Raw genomic sequence first — 20,502 nt, 5'->3', positions numbered from 1 at the left:
AGCTTAAAATTTCAGTCTGTAAATGCAGCTTATTCTATACCAAAACCTGAGTGAAAAAGTCTGAAAGCCTGAAGCTCTGGTGCTGCATATTAATGCAGCCATGTTCACATGCATTGCATTCTTGATCCAACTTTCTCAAGATTTTAAAGTTACCATAGTAAAAGCAGACCATTGAATTGGAAAATTCCAGTTAAAATAAACAGGTGTCTTATTTTGAAACCAAGGCTTAAAAAGTGCGTCACTTCGTGTTTAGTTAACTTAGTTCAAAGAAAAAGAGGAGTTGATTTTTGGTCGTAGTAGTACTTTAAAGCATTCAGTATTTTTTATTACTTTGTTCGAAGGAGAAAGTATAGTTTTCGACTCCGTTTTTGGACTTTAGACTTTTTTTTTGACCGCGCTCTGGCTGCGAATGCGCAAGATTTCTCCGTGTCTCGTAGAAGGCAGATTAAGTGGTATCTCTTCCTTCAGAGGCAGTCACGATGACCACTAAACCACGGGACAGATTCACAGGGAAATATGTATTGAAGAACTAGTTTTTGTGTTTTCGTTGCACGCAATTTACAATATCCAGTTCCTGTTACTCAGCTTGGGTGGGTATATACACATGAAATGGTGAAAGAGGCTCCTTAAATATTCACCACTTTTCATCTCCACTTGGTGAATAATATATTATTAAATTATTGCTTCAGGCCTTGTATATTTTGAAAAGAACATCGGAACCAAAATGTGACATAAGTATCAGAAATCTGTCTTTTTTGGAGTGTTGTAACTTTTGACTGGTTAAGTGAAATATTTCAGTTTCTCTGTACCTCATTCCCAGGACCTCTCCCTTGGCTTCTGGGCTGGGTCCCATGTCAATCAGCAGATTTCCAACAATCAGTCTAAAATGAGCATTTCATATAAATATTGAAGACTGTATGTGGCAACATGACTGGAATTGTCGGCTCAATTATCCAATTACTTTGACATTTGATTCTGTGAATTTGTGTACTTACAGTCACGATAGTGAGAACTATAATTATTTTTACTATATGTCTAATATTTGATTCTATAATTTCTAGTGGTGTGCATATCCTGCTTTGTTTATCCTTTGGGATTAGCAACCTTCTGCTCTGACATTGCTTTTTCATCAGCATCATGTGCTCTAGAAAAAAAAGACACCATAGCAATATTAGCATATATTGTGGCAATCTTTTAGGAGATCATGTAAGATTGATGGTTCTAAGGGGCATTGTAGATTATTAGAATAATAACAATCCCACTTTAGAAATGTCTGGTTGCTCTTCAAACCAAATGCCCTAAGAGGCTTGCTTACTGGTTGACCCACTGACACCTAAAACATCCTAGGACACCCCCAGTTGACGAGTAAAATCTGTTTAGTCACACTCCCAGGGGTTAATGGTTTCATGGTCACAATGCAAGTGGAGTACCACTGAGGTTTTGATTTCTCTTAACCATAGACTTATCCATTCACAGCAAAGTAGAGATTAATCTTATTCTTATTCAGATAAACTTGACATTTCACAATGGCGTATCCCAAGGTGCTAGAAAGCACAGTGTTATCTCTGATCTTGGGGAAAAAGAACCTCCTCTAGCGAGATGGGTGTTGTGTTTCAGTTCTCTGAAAATTACCGGTAACAAACCTTAACATTATGTTCACGCAAGGTGCAATTTGCTCCCATGTGTAGGATGTAACCTTAATTAAAAGAGGAGTCCAGGATGGGCACAGGTGCAGACGCAATCTTGAAGCAGCTACTGCTGCCGACGTTATTACTGAGGGAGGAAACTTCATGAAAGAATGATCTGGTGGACACAAAGTAGCACAGAAAGAGAGTTTATACCAGTGAATGAAATAAAGAGATTTGTTTTTCATTTTCAATGTTGACTCGGGTATACTCAGATAAAATAATGAGTGCTTGTTTGCAGGAGTCGAACTTACATGTATGACCTTCTGATTACTAGTTCAGATGCTCCACCATTAAAATAAAGGAGACTTCTTGCAATTAAACTCCTGAGCTAAAGGAGACTCATGGTCTGGCCATTAAACTAGATTCATGTGACAATATTGTTGCCATACTGCTACTCAGGGTCTAAATGGCACACATTTGCAAATTATTGTTCCGAAAGAGATGTTACATGTTAACCTTGTAGGTTTAAGTCCTGCAAAGTAGCACTCTGATTTTTTTGTGAGTATGCCAGAGTCAACATTAAAAAATAAATCTTAATATTGCAACATTTTGCAACCCTTTTGTAGATTGAACACTGAAAATCCAAATTATTATTATTATTATTATTATTATTGTTATTATTATTAAAAACTGGATCATTGGATAGGTAATGTTATGTGTATAGGATTATAGGAAATTGTATGAACGCGAGTTTATTTCATGATTTGTGGGCACAAGTGGTGTCTTGAAAGTTCTCATGGCTTGTGTGCAATTTGAGAACTTTCAAAACATCATGAGTGATCATACATGTAAATCACGAAACGTCCAAGCAAGTTTATGTGGTTTTTCATTTATTATATACTCAACAAAACCACTCTATCAATTAGTTTCCAATTTAGCAACTCTCGTATTGCACTCTATAACCCTTTTTGCACTCTATAACCGATTTATGCATTCATCATTGAGCAATCAGAAATGCAATATTTTGTTGAGTATACTGTATGTATTATTTTGTTTTTACAAAATAAACTAGGGGCGATTTAGCCATAATCTGTGGGCAATCTTTTATAACAATTATTCCACTCACGCTTGTTGGACATGAGATGATCATAGACAACTTGGTGCCTCATGCCTCATTGGCTATCTGTCATCTCAAATCCAGTGCACGCTTGTGGAATAATATTGTTGTTTATACCATATTCTGGGCCAACAAAAGTACATGTATCTGATTCTTTCATATAGCTGATAAAGAGTATCCCAAGTTACCTTCCCATGAAAAACAAATCAGAATAGGTATTCTTATTAATCACAAGAAAATAACTTGCAAGGTGTTTTCCAAATTAGTGGGAAGCTTATTACAACATTGTTATACCATACCCTGCAAAGCAATCTCCAGAAAATAATGCACATATTTCCTTGTATAAGCCATTGGTTTGGAGCAGTCGTCTATATTTCTCCCTGATTGGCAGTCCTGAGGCGAAATTGCATGTACCAAATAATACTCCATAAAATTCACCGGAGTTGGTAAGTCTAAATTCCAGCAGAAAAAGTTTAACAGAAGTAATTCCATTTGATGAAATTCTGCAGTGCTAAATACATTATGAACAAAGCTATTCAGTGTAGATATCGTTGGAATCTTTTCCTCATTCTCTTCAAACTTTGCTGAAATAGTAAAATAAATGCACAGTAATTTTATTAGATAGTCCTTTTTTTTGAGTTCTTCATTAACGATGCGTGAAGCGAGTTTGCATCTGTTCATGACGGTGAAAATTTTTCAAAAGGGAAAAAAATTGCACAGATTTCTGTGACCAAGTTTGATTTATTGGAGGTGCAATAAATGATATCGATGAGAACAGAGAGAAACCAATTGAAAGGCTTGTAGAATATACCAACAGGGCTTTCTTTGTCTCCGCTTTGTTTTAAAATTTGTTACATACTTGTGCAGAAACAAAGTCGTAATTTAAATGTAGAATTGCTGATCAAGTATGGAAATGCTGATAAATATAATAACTTTTTGTTTTATAAATGTATATAAGAGTTATAATATCCAGCCAAAATTGTCTCAAAACTTGCAACAAAATATTATGCAGCCTGTATTCCAGGAAAATTTTAATTTATCTGACACCGCTCGCCGTGAAATTATATTTCCACTTTTTTGGCCACAATTTATCGCATTGATAACTGGATTCAGGGAAACGGTTGATGTAAGTTGTTTGCACTTTAGCTGGATTATTTTTTTGAATGGAAGTGTAACTCAGAAATATAAAACCACTCGTTTACCTGCAAGAAGCAAACACGATAATGCGACAAGATGAAGCTGTGGTTCCTGAATATCAAACTTGTCCATAAAGTAGTCCATGTAATACACTGCCAAATGGAGTACTCCATGGGAAGCCTTGAGCTTCTCAGAAATAACAGCGAGCCAGTCTACGAGAAAACGCCTTAACTTCAACTGTGGCGAGGACGACGTGAAAGGTGGAAGTCTCGCCTCCTTTTCTCGGAGAACCTCGTGAATTTCCAACACTAATTGCGATTTCCACCACTCGCTTTCCACCATCATTTTGCTGGGGACTCCAAGAACACTATACTCAGGAACTGATCACTGTATTTTCAGTTCAACGTTCTAAAGGTGCCAAACATTTCACCTCAAAAAACGTTTCGATAAGTTAACTTGTTCCGTGTTGAATGCCATTAATTTGGACTTTCGCGGGAATTTTTTGATGCACCAAATTTGGTAAACAATGCGTAATCCGAGGAGTACTGGTAATCACAGAGAACTAAATTCGTTCCCAGTGGCTTGTAGGTAAAGAAGGAGGGTTCGATCCATAGCACCGTGGAGGAAAGGTATGCATATATGTTGAGAATTTTGCGGGATCAAGATGAACAAGATAGTCCGTATCCAACCCATGCAATATATTCACCTTTTAGATCTGGTGAGTACTTTGAAACTCGATACTTCATTAGTGTGCATGCAGCCTGATATTAAAGCCGACGGGGTATTGTACCGTGATCACCTTGGTACTCAGTACTGTATCCATCTATCCAAGCCTACTTGCATAGAGAAGAAGTAAATATAGATTTTCTTTTTCTTTTTTCTGGGTTATAACTGCCCTCATGCTTTGCCCATGAAGTTCTTGCGCTTTCATTTTGTGAAGGAAACAAGACGCTCTATGAAAGCGTACACTGGGTTGCTTGTGGTACGTGTTACACAAAAACAGAAGGCACTTAACTGGGTGGTATTGAACTGCAGGGTTCCAGTTATTTTTTTCAAGTGGGGGGTCATTAAGACCATGAGGGTCACCCACATGTCACGCCAGCAGAGGCCCTTTGGCTCACACGTTCACACCTTTAATTATTTTGTAATATCCTGTCCCATTTTAAGGTCTTTTAGTTTTTTAAGCTTTGGTAATAAATTCAGTTTAAAGATAACATTAACACACTCTTGAGTAAAGGTGCACGTGATCACCTTGTGTCAACTGAATGAACTACGGGAAAGAATGTTAATCATTCGTTGTTTTCAGAGTAAAACAACATACTTTTTAGCCAAGAAACTTCCGTCTTTGGTTTTTTAAATTTTGTTGTAATATTTAACTGAATGTTTACATTTCATCTGTCGGGTCAGGAAGCCTTCTTTGTCGGGTTCCTGAGAAACGTATCTATTTTGACTTCAGGGTGAACTATTCACACAATCTCGAGGTTGAGCGGCCATGTAATTGAAAATCTGAACATCTATGAGCTACAAAAACAGACTTGTGAATTATTGCAAATCACAATGCTGACAAGCACAAAAGCAGAAGAAATGGTTAATAAATATGAAATTTGTTACTATCTGAATGTTTTTGGATTAGAGTAAAGGGATATATTGTCACACAAATGATGTAATTTCATGGACACTCAAAATTGGCAAAAGCGTGAGTTTCATGTAATCAATCTTCGCACTAGTAAGTCGTCAACCTCGTTCCCAGGGTTCTCTCCTACTCTTCCCGTGGAGCTCCAGGGGAAGATTAGGAGAGAACCTGGGAACAAGGTTGGTAAGTCGTAGCAATTAACTGGATTAACCAGGAAGTTAAAGAAATATTGTTGCCTTCCCAAATAAACTTCATTTTACACTACAATGACAAAATCATTATTTTGTCAGAGAAATAAAATTCCTATCTCCTCGCGTATCACATTTCAATGCCCATATGCAAATTTGTTAACTCATTTTCACCGCGTCCTGATTCCCGCGAAGCATGGGCAGGGGAGTGACAGGCAAGACTTTTCCCGACATGGAAAAAAATAAATAAATAAAAATAAAAATAAAAAAACCACGAAATGAAACCCAGATTCCTACTGGGTTTGGCAACCCAGTAATTATCATAGAATGCGTTTAGGCACCAAGGCACGACCTTCGGGTTAGATCACCGCTGCTCTTCCGACTGAGCTGCAAGGTCAGACGGGAGCAGGTTGTGGGAATTGAAGATGTCAATTTCACAGCAGTAAATATGTACAAGTACAAGGAAGGGATATGTTTTTGCAAACGTCGGCCGTGTAGCACTTATATTTCAACAAAATTAACTATTGTAGGGTAATCTGCACTTCACATTACCCTACAATAGTTAATTCTCCCCCCCAATCCTGGGCATTTGAACTTTTGAAGACTAAATCCTTCAAATTCCTGCCCCCTTGGGCCAAAATGGTGTTCAAATGCCTTACCCTATTCACTACTTGCACAATCCCATAATACACCTCTATTACCCCCCAAAACTTTTGCATATCCATTGTTTGCAATTTATATGATGATGCTGTTTTTACCAGACTACAAAAACACAACTTTAATATTTGAACCAATTAAAAATGAATTGAAATCGATTTAATTAAGACGAACAATGTCAATAAGCAAGTTTAAGCTGCTCTAACTTGGAAACAAGGCAATGGTTGTTTAACAAGGGTTCTGTATACATATCAACAACAAAGCCTAGAGCGCTTATGACTGCATGTATTTTAAATTGTTCGGTGTTGGTTGATTACCTCTAACATTGAACATACAGCTTTAACAATGAAAAGGGGGGTGTGAAAACATACCATATTGTATTCACTCTATGACAAAGATGCATTACACAGCCAAATTGCCTTTGACAATTCACTTACTAAAAGGAAAAAAAACAGTCACTTATCTAATTGGATCCAAATTGCCAAAAAAATATTTACAGTACTTTTCTGTAACAGTGTAGCTTTCTTTCACGGTACACGGTATGTGGAAAGACATTAATTCAAGATGGAAAGTTGTCTACACAGTACGCGGTATGCTTTAAGAACTAGAAATACATATTAATTAGTTAGCTGGCTATGTAGAATGTTGTTAGAGTGACAGGGTATTCTGCATTCTAAGGCAAAGCTGTTTTTCATATTCGACACTGGCAGGGTATTCCGCAGTCTAAGCCAAAGCGCTTTTTCATATTCGACAGTGTTTTTTTTCTTTCACTATTTACTGCTGTTTTATGGCTACTCTAAAAACCTCTGCAGACACAAACGTGGGACAAAAAAAAAATCTTTGCTTTCATGCATACCTTTAGAAATAGTACACATCTTTTGAAGACCTTTTTTTTAAGCCAATCGCTCACAAATGCTATATCTCTTCCTTTAAACTCTTCCATTATAGCTGTTAGTGACTTTGGCGCCCAAAGAAAAAAAGTCATTTGCAACCTGACACTTCAAGTTCAATCTGCATTATTATAATGTTTGAGTTCTTATTTGTATTTAACATAGGTGCTTGGTGACATCACTGTTTATCAATGAGAAAGACGAACTTGACGAGAACTTCCTTTTTGGGATGAAAATAGCTTAATATTTGTAAATTCAATTTATTTTAGAATACCAATGTCACTGTTTTGGTGGTTGGACCTGAGAGCCTAATTCTTCAAGACAATCATCAGTTAGTAGAAGGACCACTACCATTTGTCGTCATTCCTCCTGGCCATTACTGTGTCATTGAGAACCCTGTCAAGTGAGTACCCCTGGTACATGAAATTGAATGACATGCTGGTGAACGTTAAGTGGTTAAAGCTTTGGTCTTAAAGAAGTGATTTTATTAGAGGTGGTGATAACACTTTAATGCCCTACTTCTAAGGTGAAGAGACTTATGGAAAGTTAGAGGTCTTTAATAAAGCTCTGTTTGCATGGCAAATGCCCTGTATAAAATAATAAAATTATTATGATATGATTGTTAAAACTGATATCTAAATGTTAGCAAATTATTATTAATATCAATTTTTTGTAGCAAATGGGTTGGCGACTTTTTCTGCAAATTTAGACCCAAAATTGTAACCATGTTTTAATTCATATCGATTTCATTTCTATCATAGGCAACCTTGTGAACCAGGAAAACCATGCGACTTAAAACATGGCTTCAGAGAAATGAGATTTTTCAAAGCAAGTATTGATTCTGGAGTGCAATAAGAGACTGTAACCTCTAGCTACCAGCAGATCCTATAGTGGATGATTTTGCATGTTTGAATAGTGGTGCTTTTTAATTAAAAATATGGTATCTTGGTGCTGATATCTAGGAAGACATCTTAAAGAAAAGAAGAATCGATTTTTTCTCTCAGAAATACTAATGTTAGTTTACTAATAGATACTTATAGCCAGGGAGTGGGCTGTGAGGCTGGGCTCTCACAACCTCTCAAAATTCTCCCAATGGGGTACGACTCTAAGAGCCTCTGTCAGCTAAGTCCAACTTCTGGTCTCCATGTGATGGAAATGGCACCGCCGACAGGAGAAGGGGCGAAGGCGAAGCCACTGGCACCTTAAAACTAGTTGCCCAGGGTAGGTGGGGCTCTTAGCCTGTGAAGGCAGCCTATCTTGGGCAAGGTAAACCCTGATTTCAAACCTCCACTGCCTTGCGGCTATACCTTATCTCAGGAAGGCTTCGGGAGTAAACCTCAAGGACAAACCTGGAGTGGAGCCCCTAAGGTGGATGGCAGGTGCTCAGCACTTCCTTCTGGCAGATTCTGCAGTGGAACTGGCCCCAAGTTGTATTGGTTCTTCCTTTCCCTTGGACCCAGCCAGGGTGACACTGTCATATGGGCACCACAGAAACTCCCTCCGGAAGGTCATTGAGAATTCTTGCCCTTGCATGAAAACATTGGCGGGCTTTGTGAACATCATATCCGCCTACGCCCCGACTCTGATCCCCACCCCAGAAGCCAAAGATCAATTCTACGAGGCTCTGCAGGAAACACTATCCGGAATCCCAAGTTCTGAGGGCACATATTTGCTAGGCGATTTCAATGCTCACGTTGGGACCGACTGGCAAGCATGGCCAACCTGCCTTGGCCACTTCGACATCAGCAGGTTGAATGATAATGGGCAGAGGTTGCTCAAACTCTACTGTCACCACGGCCTATGCATCACCAACAGCTACTTTAAGTGTAAGGAGCTGCAAAAAGTATCTTGGAGACACCCTCACTTCCGCCACTGGCACCAGCTAGACCTCGTCATCACTAGGAGAGCAGACCTCAGCAGTGTCCTTCACACAAGAAGCCATCACACCGCTGACTATGACACGGACCACTCGCTCGTGGCAAGCAAGGTCACGCTGAAGCCCAGAAAGATCCACCATGGCAAGACCAAGGGTTGCCCCAGCATCAACACCTGTGGCGCTTCCGACCCCGTTAATGCTTAGAGCTTCGCTGACAGCCTCCAGGAGAAACTTGCTGCGCAACCAACAGCCAGCATCCTGGGTGCCAAATGGTGTCACCTCTGTGACGCCATTGGCAAGAAAGAACGTAAGAATGCTGACTGGTTCGAGGCTTGCTGGGAAGAAAATGCAGCCAGTCACGGAGACCAAGAGGAAAGCAAGGCTGGCTCACAAGCAGAACCCTTCCCCAAGCACATGTGACGCCCGTCGAGCAGCTAGGAGCAAGGCCCGGCAGACCGCCTGCCGTTGTGTCAACGAGTACTGGAAGAACCTATGTGCCAAAATCCAGCTAGCAGCAGACTGTGGCCAGGCAAAGGGGATGTATGAGGGTATCAAAACTGCCACGACCGGCCCTACGAGTGTCAAAACAGCCCCGCTCAAATCAAAGACTGGCAAGGTCATCAGGGATGAGCATGCAGCTGCAGTGTTGGGTGGAGCATTATCTCGAGCTCTACTCAACCCAGAACATCGTCACAGACACTGCCCTTAATGCCCTGCCTGGGTTGCCAGTCGTAGAAGAGTTTGACAACATGCCGACACTGGAAGAGCTCAGCATAGCCATCAACGGTCTCGCCTGTGGCAAGGCACCCAGGAAGGACGGTAGAAGAAGTTTTGAAGCATGGGAAGCAAACCATCCTGCAACTGCTTCATGAGCTCCTCTGCCTGTGCTGGGAGCAAGGTCACATCCCCCAAGACATGACAGATGCCAACATAGTTACCCTGTACAAGAACAAGGGTGACTGTAGTGATTGCAACAACTATCGTGGCATCTCTCTTCTGAGCATCGTTGCCAAAGTCTTCACTCAGGTCACCTTGACCCGCCTGCAGAGCCATGCTTCGCAAAAATTTTAAGTTTCTAAAAAAACTGTGGTGCTGCATGTGTGGGAGATTGAAACAGAAATTTATTTTATCAAGCGAGTTGATAAAGGTCGAATAGCCACCGTGAAAGATTTGGAAAGCTGACGTTTCGAGCGTTAGCTCTGACGAAGGGCTAACGCTCGAAACGTCAGCTTCGCAAATCTTTCACGGTGGCTATGCGACCTTTATCAACTCGTTTGATAAAATAAATTTCTGTTCTTGCTTCGCAAGTCTACCCCGAGTCACAGTGTGGCTTCAGAGCTGGGAGGTCCACAGTGGACATGATCTTCTCCCTCTGTCAGCTGCAGGAGAAGTGTCGAGAGCAGCGGCAGCCATTGTGGACCTCACCAAAGCTTTTGACTTGGTGAGCAGAAGCGGGCTATTCAAGATCTTCCAGAAGATTGGCTGCCCTCCAAAGCTCCTGGCGATCATCACCTCCTTTCACCAGGACATGCAGAGTACGATCTGCTTTGATGGGGCCACCTCCAATGCCTTCCGAGTCAGCAGTGGAATAGAGCAGGGCTGTGTCCTTGCTCCAACCTTGTGTCTACGGCCGGATGAAGTCAGACGGCAAACTCTTCAATATCGCTAGACTCTAAAGCTTACGTGGTGCTCATACAGGAGCTGCTATTTGCAGACGACTCTGCTTTAACATCCCACGGCGAGGAGGGCTTCCAAGATCTCGTAGACAAGCTGTCCCACGCCTGCAAGGAGTTTGGGATAACGATCAGCCTCAGGAAGATTAACGTCCTGGCGCAAGGTGCTGAGTCCCCCCCCCCCAGTCATCACCATCTACAACACGGAGCTGGAGGTTGTAGACATCTTCACCTACTTGGGCTCCATCGTGTCAAGCTCGACTTCGCTTAGCTGCTGTCATGCCCAAACTCAACAAGCGAGTGTGGGGCAATGACCTGTTGAGCGAAAGGACCAAGATGTGCTTCTAGCAAGTTTGTGTCCTGTTGACTGTCCTTGCCAGACAAGAGCGGCGACTCAACAGATTCCACCTCTGCTGCCTTCGGCGCCTGCTGCACATCAGGTGGCAGGACAGAGTCACCAACACCGAGGTCCTGGAGCACGCTGGCTCACTGAGCATGCCATCACTGCTCATTCAGCGACGCCTTCAATGGCTCGGCCATGCACATCGTATGGCTGGCTGCCTGCCAAGCCTGCCGCCTGCCAAGAAAAATCCTTTATGGAGAACTGCGGGAAGGCGTCCGTGGCGTGGGTCGACCACTGCTGTGCTGCAATTATGCACACCAGTGCATGGGAGAACATCGCCAAACACCAAGATACATGGCCGCAAAGTGTCAAAGCGGGGATTTCAAAGGTTGAAGCAAATGCTAGAGTCCAGGCTACATGCAAGAGAGCGGCGAGGAAAGAAAGCGCAGCCTCTGCGTGCGATTCCACAAGACACGGTCATGAGTAAAATCATGCATCTGGCGTTAGACAGAATAAAATTAAGTCTCATTCCCAGGGGTCAATGGGTTAAAACTAATGGTAATGTAAAAATAAGTTTAGTGTTGTTGACCTCAGTAATTAATGATCTTAAGTTTCTGCAAACTGACATTCTCATCTTTTGTGATATTGAACATTTCTTTCTGAAGAAGTACTGAGGAAACTAAAAGTATGTTAGCTTTCTGTGTATTTAAATCAAAGCAGTGTTTTTCACTTTATATAGTGGCAAATTGAACTCTTTGGTTTGGGACAGAAAGAGGCTGGTGCAGAAAGTCAATAGATACCATGCAGCTTAATTATTACAACCTCTAATTTTATTGGACCAGTATAGGATCATGTAGACTGTGAGCAGTCTCTCTTTTGCTCTAAAAAATCATTGAAATGAAGCCAAAACTGCAGGTGTCGGTTGACTTTTTGCTTCAACCTACCCCCACAGTATTTGTGACCAGAGGCTTCAGCCATTTTGAACATTCAGTGTACACGTCAACGATTTCAGAGCAAAAGAGAGACTGCTTGCAGTCTGTATAGGATGCATTTCTACTTTACTGCTTTGCAGATTGGTAATACCCACCACTATTCTCCTCCACTTCAGGAATAATTGTTAAATATTTCTCCTTTTAAGGAACCCTTTCCTTTGTACCCTGGCGAGGCTATTGAAGGGACAAGTAATTTATCAGGTATTTAGAGGAACATTGGGTACTTAGAATTAAATACTGTTTATCAGTGCTATTTGAAATGGGTGCTTAGACTTAAATGCAAGACTCGCATGACTTGCATGGCTCGCTGGCTCCAATTTGTCAAGACCCTTGTGATGGCAGGGACATGGCAAACAACTGAGAAATGACAACTAGTTTAATTAGTCCCAAAAGCACAAGGCCCACCAAGGTCACATGACATAAATATCAACCAAATACCGGTACAGGTAGCAATGATATCATAACACATTGTATAGTAGCTTTCCTTTAGTAAATTTTGTTAGACAAGGAATAATCAATTTATTATTATTATTAATCATAAGCCAAACTTCTGTATCATAAATGGACTTTGAAGAATGTTGATTATAATTGTCAAGAACTTGTGCTATAATTTGGAGATCTTAAGGCACAAGGCTTAGTTTAACTCAGCATCTTTATTCTCTTCCTCGCTGATCTTTTTGGGGATTTTAAGGCTATAAGACTGGAATTAAGCCACTTCCAGTTATCAGACCAAATGAAGGGCTCCAGTTGTGTGCAATCATGGCTCATTTGGATGGTGATGAAGAGCGCAAAACCGGAGATCTGTGGCAGCTAGAAGGACCTTTAACCTACATGCCAACACCTTACGCTGTATGTTGTAATTTGTTTTGAAATTGTTGTAATTTTCCATGGTTCTTTTGGTGGCCAAATACAGGGAAGTAAATAATAAGAGGGTTTTCACTCAGGTGAAACAAAAGAAAACATTTGGGTGATAATAGATCTTGATTCCTGAAGGATCATAGCTGCCGTTCCAATGTTTAAGAACACCAACATTGCCACTATGACGTCACATGAAAACACTCTATATTGAACTTTTCAAAACAATAAGGAAAATGGACAAAGTCATGCAATCAAAGAATAATATCAATATTATTGATCTTGATCTCATTGCTGGAAAGGAGTATTCCAGGATTAGTATCATGTACAGTACTGTAGGTGCTTATATGGCACTTAGGCAGCTTAAAGTGGTACTATGATGAAAATCGCATCTTTCCTATCTAAGCCATTTTGAAACATAAACAAGTAGTCTGCGTGAGAAGAAAAATGCTGTTTACTTTTATCAAATATCTCTTTTCGTTCCAGAGATATTCGAGTTTTTAAAATATGCAAATTAGCCAAGTGATGACGTCATACACTCAACCACATTTTGTTCAAATATGATGAAAAGAGATATCTCAGCCAATTTGTATCAGAAATTTTTTATTTTTTGCAGTATTAAAGATTCCACTAAATGTTCTCCACAATATGAGGTTAACAGTTCTGTTACCATGGCATCATACTGGGTTCCAGGCCTCCCCCATATTAAAGCTTTCCTGGCCACCTTTGGCATTCCATTTTGATATTCGCTAACAGCACTTCATATGCATGACCCAGCAAGCATATAAATATGTTAGCTCGAGTTTGTGGCCCCTATTGAAATCAAGTGTGTGGGGACTGGAAAAGAGTGAGTTGCCATGGGAACAGAATTTTTTATAGCCATAGGTGTGTTTCCTGTAGAACTATTAGACTACCAAGTTTCAATAGTCTGTGCTGCAAATTGGCCAAGGTAGCCCTATTTATATACTTAATATAATATTGGGTTGAGTGTATGACATCATCAGTCATCTCATTTGCATATTTTACCCATTTTTCAAACTTAAATATCTCCGGAACTAATGAATATATTTGCAAACGGTAAATAGCGTGTTCGTGATACACTCGAAAAATCAAGGGGTAAAAATTTGATCATAGTACCACTTTAAGTGCATAAGCAAATTCGATCTGATGAAGAGCTAACTCTTGAAAGGTCAGCTCACAAATCATTCTTATAGTGGTTCCTTTAAAGTGCCTATCACCTCAAAAACGTTTTCCCCTTTATTAATTGTAGGAAAATTATCGTCCAAAATACCTTTTTTTTTTAACCGTTTGTTTGAACTTTCACTTTTTATAGGCTTGCTCAGTTATCACACTGAATGTTATAATATTAAACAGTTTTAATTATCTGTATATAACGTTTTAGATTCTAGGTATAATACCTTTTCATCTTTTTTTTTGGGGAATCTTTTATATAGGGTTGACCTCTAGATATTCCCTTTCGAGAGATATTAATTTTTTGTAATTTTATTTTTTATCTCTTGAACAAAGTATTATATTGTATTGTATTATAGGTCAAACAAAAGTGGTTAGGGTTAGGGTTATTAGATTTATGATTAGCTACGCAATCGCTTTCGTTTTAGTTAATGTTTGATTAATATCGCGTTCTGTAGTCTACTATAATTATCACCTACTTGTTATATAATTCAGTCTGGTTTGTTTTTCGGATTACACGCTTATTGTAAACAGGCTTTCGTCTCTTTGTGGAGTTGTATTGTCACATCGTGCAACTCAGTCTCGATAATTTCTACTATTGCTCCGCTTTGTCCCAAGCTTATTAGGAGCTAGACCAAAGTAAGTCAATAATGCTGTTTTCATGCTCAGTTTAGTTTAATTATTGTTTCTCTCATAAGTTAGTTTCATGAATTTCTTTATAGTTCGTTAATTTCATTGCTAACCATCAGCTCTACATTTAAGTGCATTTAAGTACCGTATTATTCTTAGTTTTGTTTCGTTTCCACTTGTCTTTTAGTTCGAACCTCAAGAATCATACAAGCTACGCAGTATACTATCAAACCGCTATCAATCGCTAAATAAACAGTGTTTGTATGAATTCATCTCATTGCATTTTGATTCTACACGTGATACTTGTGCGTTCGTCCGTGCTCCATAATTTTTGCTATGCAACCCTGTGACCCTTTGGAGGTCACACCATGCACATATCTCTTACAGCGTGGTTGCTATGCCAGCATAAATTATGGGCATACATTACAAGTATGATCACTTTGTCCGTCATTCAAAGCCAATAAAAAAGTGAAATTTCAATAAAAAGATTCCAAAAATTGCACAATATACTTGGGACGATTTCAGAGAATAAATAAAGTGAAAACGTTTATTGAGGTGATAGGCAATTTAACACCAGAATCTAAAGCCAGAAGATTTTACTTCTTAATGCCTTTTCAGGGGTGAAAGTGTTAATTTTACTCAAATGCAAAACACGCTGTTGTACTCAGGCTTGGCTAAGTGTGAATACTGTTGACATTTTTAATACTTAATGTAAAAGGTCACCATGGCCCCCTTCCATATCTTTTAATAAACAAGTGTCATTACTTCCAGGAAATAGTGAAAATGGTTAAGCCACATATTATCAAACATGGCCAAGCAATCAAGCTGAGGGCAAAGCAAGACCTTGTTGACAAGAAGGGAAAGTATGCATCACTGACTTTATCAAAATTTAAATATATTCACTAACACTGACCTTGCTGAAGTTGCTGAACTATAAGGTTAATTGTACTTGTTGTTTGTTTTTGGCATCAATTGAAGCAACCATCACCAATTTCAATATCTATGGTGACATCTTTGCATATCTGACAATGTGGTAATAATAGAAACTGTAATAATAATCATATTATTATTATTTATTATTTCTCTCTGATAGTATGCATGCTATGATTGGCTAATTTAGTGGGCCGTATTCTACAGTGTGGCCGACCGTACGACCCACTAAATTTTGATAAAACATTCTCTTGAAAGCTTTTCATGTTGTTTGTGTTAAATGAACTAGTAAAACTGTTTGAATCTTGCAAGCACTATTTCAAAAAGCCAAGATGTTTTTGTTTTTCAGATTTTGATGAATGCCAATCATTTTGTGGCAGTTGAATGTCTGCTTGACTGCAACTGCTTTCCTTTCCTGTTCTTACTAATCTTACTTTTTCAGTCTACACAGCAAGTTACAAATCCACATTTCTTCCCATTGATTTATCATCGGCCCTTGTACTTTGCACTTGGGCCATAAATCAAGAAACAAAAACTTAGTCCAGAATTTACAGTAGAGACCTCGAACTTGATTGGTAAATGTAAATTATATAAATGCTAAATGTTTATATTATCTAAGTGCAGTTAGCTATCAAGGTTACGTAGTTCACAGTCACCCCATTTTTAAGAATCTGAAAGAAACAATTGAATTTTAATAGAAACATGATTAAGAACCCCAACTGGCAGGAGGCAACCAGTTGGCTATTTATTTCATAATGTCTTTATTTAATTTAAACAACTGGTGTACATGTAAATTTATTATTATTTGCAATGTGGCTTTTTGCAATCCAGTGCAAGTAATGTTTCAGTACATTGTTTACCAGAAAAATGCAATGTCTGTGTTCACTATTTTTAGGAAACGTGTCACATCTGAAGAATGGTTAATTAGGGAGCTTGGAGCATACCTTCCAGGTGTTTATGAAGAGGTTTGGATTAAAATGGTCAAGTTGGGTCACTTTTATATCTTTTTTACTATTTTCTTTTGCCAGTTCCTTATTTTCATTAAATTGCATGAACAGGTTGTTGGCATTGAAAGAGCACACACTCTTACTGAGGACAAAGCTCTACAAATGAGAGCAAAACAGACATGTGTAGATGCTCTTGGAAAAAAGAGGTCAGAAGAGTTTTGTTCAAAAATTTATTTTAAGAGGGACCAATGATCAATGGGTCATTAATTTCCTGATATGTGTACTAAATAATAAAGGGGGTGGGGGAGGATGGGCCAGGCAGGGAGGAAACAAAGGTAATTAAATAAACATGTAGTATTATTTCTTTGGGGCTTTTATCTGGTAATAATGTTAGTTTGCAAAGATTGGACTGACATTGTCAAAAGGAGGGGCTTGGATCCCAAGTGGTGAATTTTGCACAAACTCAGATACTGGTCTTGTAATGGTGCCTTTTTACACTGTAAGTGCAGACAAAAAAAAAAGAAAGCTTTGTGATGTGTTATTCATTGTTGTTGGTAGTTGTTTAAGAGAAGGTTCTTGTTTATTGATTGTGAATATAGACCGCTTTCGTAAATGGCGACCACCTTTACATTCTTTTGTCTTTATGGTAATTAGACCTACTGCTGTCATTTTGAAGCAAAATTGTTTTGAAATTTCCTCATCGCAGCGAGGCTTATGAAAGACGTCTATAGCCCAGTGAGAGTTGGGTCAAAACCCTACCAAGTGACTTACTGACTTAAAAGACAAAGCAAAATAAGACAAAATAATATCTTGTAGATGATGGCCAAAATGTTCCAGTATCATTATTGACTCCCTTTTGACACCCTAGCTGCTTCTAAGCTTTCCACAATTCAGTGTCAACATGTTTTATCCCAATCCTTCCATTAAACAAGGATTTTCATTGTTGTAGAAATGCAGGGGATGAATGGCTTGTTACTTCAGAAGATACTGAGTTATATATCCCAGAGGTGTCAGAGGTGAAGAATTGTTTAAGATCTTAACATTCCATATTTCATATTGTACACACTTTATTGGTAATAATATTATATTATTGCAATAACGAAAATGAACTTACTAATTTAGCACTAATTGAGGGTACTAAGAGTAAAATAATTTAAAATGAAATTGATGTAATGTGGAAATGCCAAATATCAAGGGAAAGGAGAAGAATTAAGAGCCATAATTCACAATATGAAGTCCAGAAATTCATCCTCAGAAAACGCACATTTTTACAGTCCTGCTTTTCCATGTTAAATTAACATGTGTTCAAAATATGTATCTGGACCAACCTCCAGGAAGTTGTGGCTGAGGTGTCCCGTACAGTGGTGTCTCGTCAAGAGTACTGCATCATTACTGATCCCATTGACAGCAAGGGACGTAACCAGCTGGGCAAGAGGGAACTGCGTAAAGGTGTTACAAGCTTTTTCCTGCATCCAGGTAAGTGCCTTTGTTAGAGAGATTTGGAAACAATCTTCTGTTGAAGAGTAAGACAGCCCCATAGATTGGGACAGCCTGAGAAATGTTTTCCTTGCACTGTCAAAGAGAACATAATATCAATTTTATTGGGTAAGATGACCAGTACTTTCTGCAATATTGTGCTTAGAAAGGCAGTGAAGTTGAGAAGTACTTAAGTGTGAGTGGATTGGAGAATTTAAGGGGTTCTGAGGCCATAGCTGTTATGTGATTAAAGAAGAGGAGAAAAGGACAAGAAAAGTAAAGTAAAGAGGAGGCTAGATGAGCAGATAGTTAAAATGGTCAAAAAGCTGGAGAAACAAGGGGGAAATGAAAACGAGAGGGAGAAAGACAAGGAGAAGTAGCCCTGAAGAGAATTTAGAAAAACAAGGTAAATAAATCCCATTGGAATGTTACAAATACAAACATTAATTCTTTTGTGTTTAAACAATAATAATTATTGTTTATTTACCGAGCCACAAAGCGGCAAGGTCAATATTCTGCCACTATTCACCGAGATTGACAACAATAACAATTATTGTTTTAGTATATACACTGTACACACAAAGTGATCTCAACAACATTCGATCTCAACATTTGCAGAAGAAAACTATTCAAAGTCATTTTAATTGACCTCTCAATTCATGCGTGCAAAGCGAGAAAGGGTTTACAGAAGCTTCAAACATGCCAAATCTAAATAACATTCGTTTAAATCCTTGTCACAAACTAGCAAAATGGTCATTTATATAATTAACACTGTTCAAATCAGCAACTGAAAGTCTGCTTGTTAAAACATTTTCACTATCAATGGTGGCTCTAATTGACCTTCTGAGCGCTTGTGTAAACAAACCTCGAACGTTCGGACATTCAAGCAGATTGGACATATAACACATATGAGATTGCGTGGCAGGCAGATATGAAATGTTAGTTTCTTTTTAAGTAGAACTTGGAGATGATGCAATTCAGACACTATTTACTTTGATGGTTAGCATTTGGTGTGGGAGACGCGATAGTTAATTTACACTCGTATTGCGACAGGATTGACAGGGTTGAGTCAGGTTTTTTTCCATCTTCGTTACTTGGCCGGACGGAAACGAAATGCATTCCTCGCATTGTTATTTACAAATTTACCTTTGTGTATTAAAATTGTCATATAATATATGTGCTTTAAGGTCGGTAATAAAACAGAATGAAAGTGGTGTTAGTGTGGTTTATCAGCTGCCTCAGAAACACTAGTCATTTCCACCTTTTATTGCGAGTTGCAGAATGTTCACGACGAACCAGCATGTTTCTGTTGCACATATATAAAAACGATTTCCGATGCCCAAAATCGTAGGTAAGAAACGCAAATGGTTATCCGATCAAGATTTTTTGCATATTCTGGCTGAAGTTAGAGAAATCGAGAGGCGTAAATGGAAAATGTGGATAATGGCCTGTCATCGCAGTGACTCGTTTGTGTGCACAAAGGGCAGTTTAGTATATAATCAGTTGTATAGTAGTGTACACTTTCCAGGTTGTTCTTGAAGTATAATTATATATCCGCAGTACTGTTCACGAGATTTCCCTTAAAATTCTCTTCATTCTCAAATTACCAGTTGTAATTCATGAACAGGTTAAACTCACATACATGTCCAATACTCCTACATAATGAGATTCCTGGTACGTCACAATAGACATCACAAAGTGTCACAAAGTGTCCCGCTCTTTAAGTCTCGCAAAACTGTTACTATTTTGTTAAGGATTAAGGTTGGGGGACACTTTGTGATGTCTATTGTGAAGTCCCATGAATCTCTTTATGTCGGAGTATTGGACAACCCTCTAAACTCATTATATTAGGTGATGCCTCTGTTGCGTGGTACAATATTTTTACAGTACTCATTGTCAGCGTGAATTAAAGCATGAAATATTTTCATTTCTAGTACTATTTTGAACTTCTATTATTATTATTATTATTATTATATAAAAGGGGAGAAAGGGAAGGACTCTTCTCTAGTTTGGCACACACATTAGACATGAAGCTAGGGTCATCGGTCACAAGAAATGCTATACCTGCAGTTTTCCACCAGGCATATAGCTCATTGAATTTTCCTGTTGAGGACATTCTGTTGACAAAGACTGTACAGTATCTCTGTATTGGTTGATATACTGCAGAAGACTTTACTGCAGTGTATGTCAAGGATGAGGTTGTTATTTCTATTTATTTTACCTATTTATTTATTTTTTGATTGTCAGGAGAGGACTTGGAAGGTGGTATTTTGAAGTCGTACATCTTGGAAAAAGATGAAGCTTTAGTTTTGTCAGCTGTTGATCATTTTGATGACAAC

General features: G+C 38.9%; 2 protein-coding genes across 3 annotated transcripts in view; one reads left to right on the top strand and one right to left on the bottom strand.

The window, feature by feature from the left end:
- Positions 1-821: 821 nt before the first annotated feature.
- On the bottom strand, positions 822-4,227 carry LOC138041604 (cyclin-J-like). Its single transcript, XM_068887351.1, has 4 exons — positions 3,948-4,227; positions 3,045-3,329; positions 1,644-1,803; positions 822-1,144 (listed from the first exon to the last, which is right to left on the bottom strand). Exons 1-4 carry the CDS (start codon positions 4,225-4,227, stop codon positions 1,084-1,086), a joined length of 786 nt encoding a protein of 261 aa, XP_068743452.1. The 3' UTR covers positions 822-1,083.
- A 234-nt stretch (positions 4,228-4,461) lies between these two features.
- LOC138043971 (major vault protein-like) overlaps positions 4,462-20,502 on the top strand; it is a 32,178-nt gene continuing 16,137 nt past the window's right edge. Inside the window, exons 1-11 of one of the 2 annotated variants that reach the window (XM_068890505.1) lie at positions 4,462-4,600; positions 7,520-7,653; positions 8,012-8,078; positions 12,281-12,335; positions 12,826-12,983; positions 15,582-15,673; positions 16,636-16,705; positions 16,799-16,893; positions 17,637-17,703; positions 18,022-18,163; positions 20,411-20,502. The exon at positions 20,411-20,502 is cut by the window's right edge and continues 10 nt beyond it. In XM_068890505.1, coding sequence (XP_068746606.1) covers positions 4,547-4,600; positions 7,520-7,653; positions 8,012-8,078; positions 12,281-12,335; positions 12,826-12,983; positions 15,582-15,673; positions 16,636-16,705; positions 16,799-16,893; positions 17,637-17,703; positions 18,022-18,163; positions 20,411-20,502 — 1,026 coding nt within the window. In that variant the 5' untranslated portion in view covers positions 4,462-4,546. Of the gene's footprint in view, positions 4,601-7,519; positions 7,654-8,011; positions 8,079-12,280; positions 12,336-12,825; positions 12,984-15,581; positions 15,674-16,635; positions 16,706-16,798; positions 16,894-17,636; positions 17,704-18,021; positions 18,164-20,410 lie in introns of those variants that run through there. The other variant, XM_068890506.1, reaches the window with a different exon arrangement.

The sequence above is a fragment of the Montipora capricornis genome, chromosome 3, assembly GCF_036669925.1.
Source record: "Montipora capricornis isolate CH-2021 chromosome 3, ASM3666992v2, whole genome shotgun sequence".
Taxonomy (NCBI): Eukaryota; Metazoa; Cnidaria; class Anthozoa; order Scleractinia; family Acroporidae; genus Montipora; species Montipora capricornis.
The sequence above is the reverse complement of the archived record's forward strand: the minus strand, read 5'-3'. Positions and strand labels throughout refer to the sequence as shown.

Coding starts and splice junctions, on each gene's coding strand:
- LOC138041604 (XM_068887351.1), bottom strand. CDS start 4,227: ATGATGGTGGAAAGCGAGTGGTGGAAATCGCAATTAGTGTTGGAAATT. Junction 3,330..3,947: donor ATCGTGTTTGCTTCTTGCAG/GTAAACGAGTGG, acceptor TTACTATTTCAG/CAAAGTTTGAAGAGAATGAG. Junction 1,804..3,044: donor TCTGGAGATTGCTTTGCAGG/GTATGGTATAAC, acceptor TGTGTCCACCAG/ATCATTCTTTCATGAAGTTT.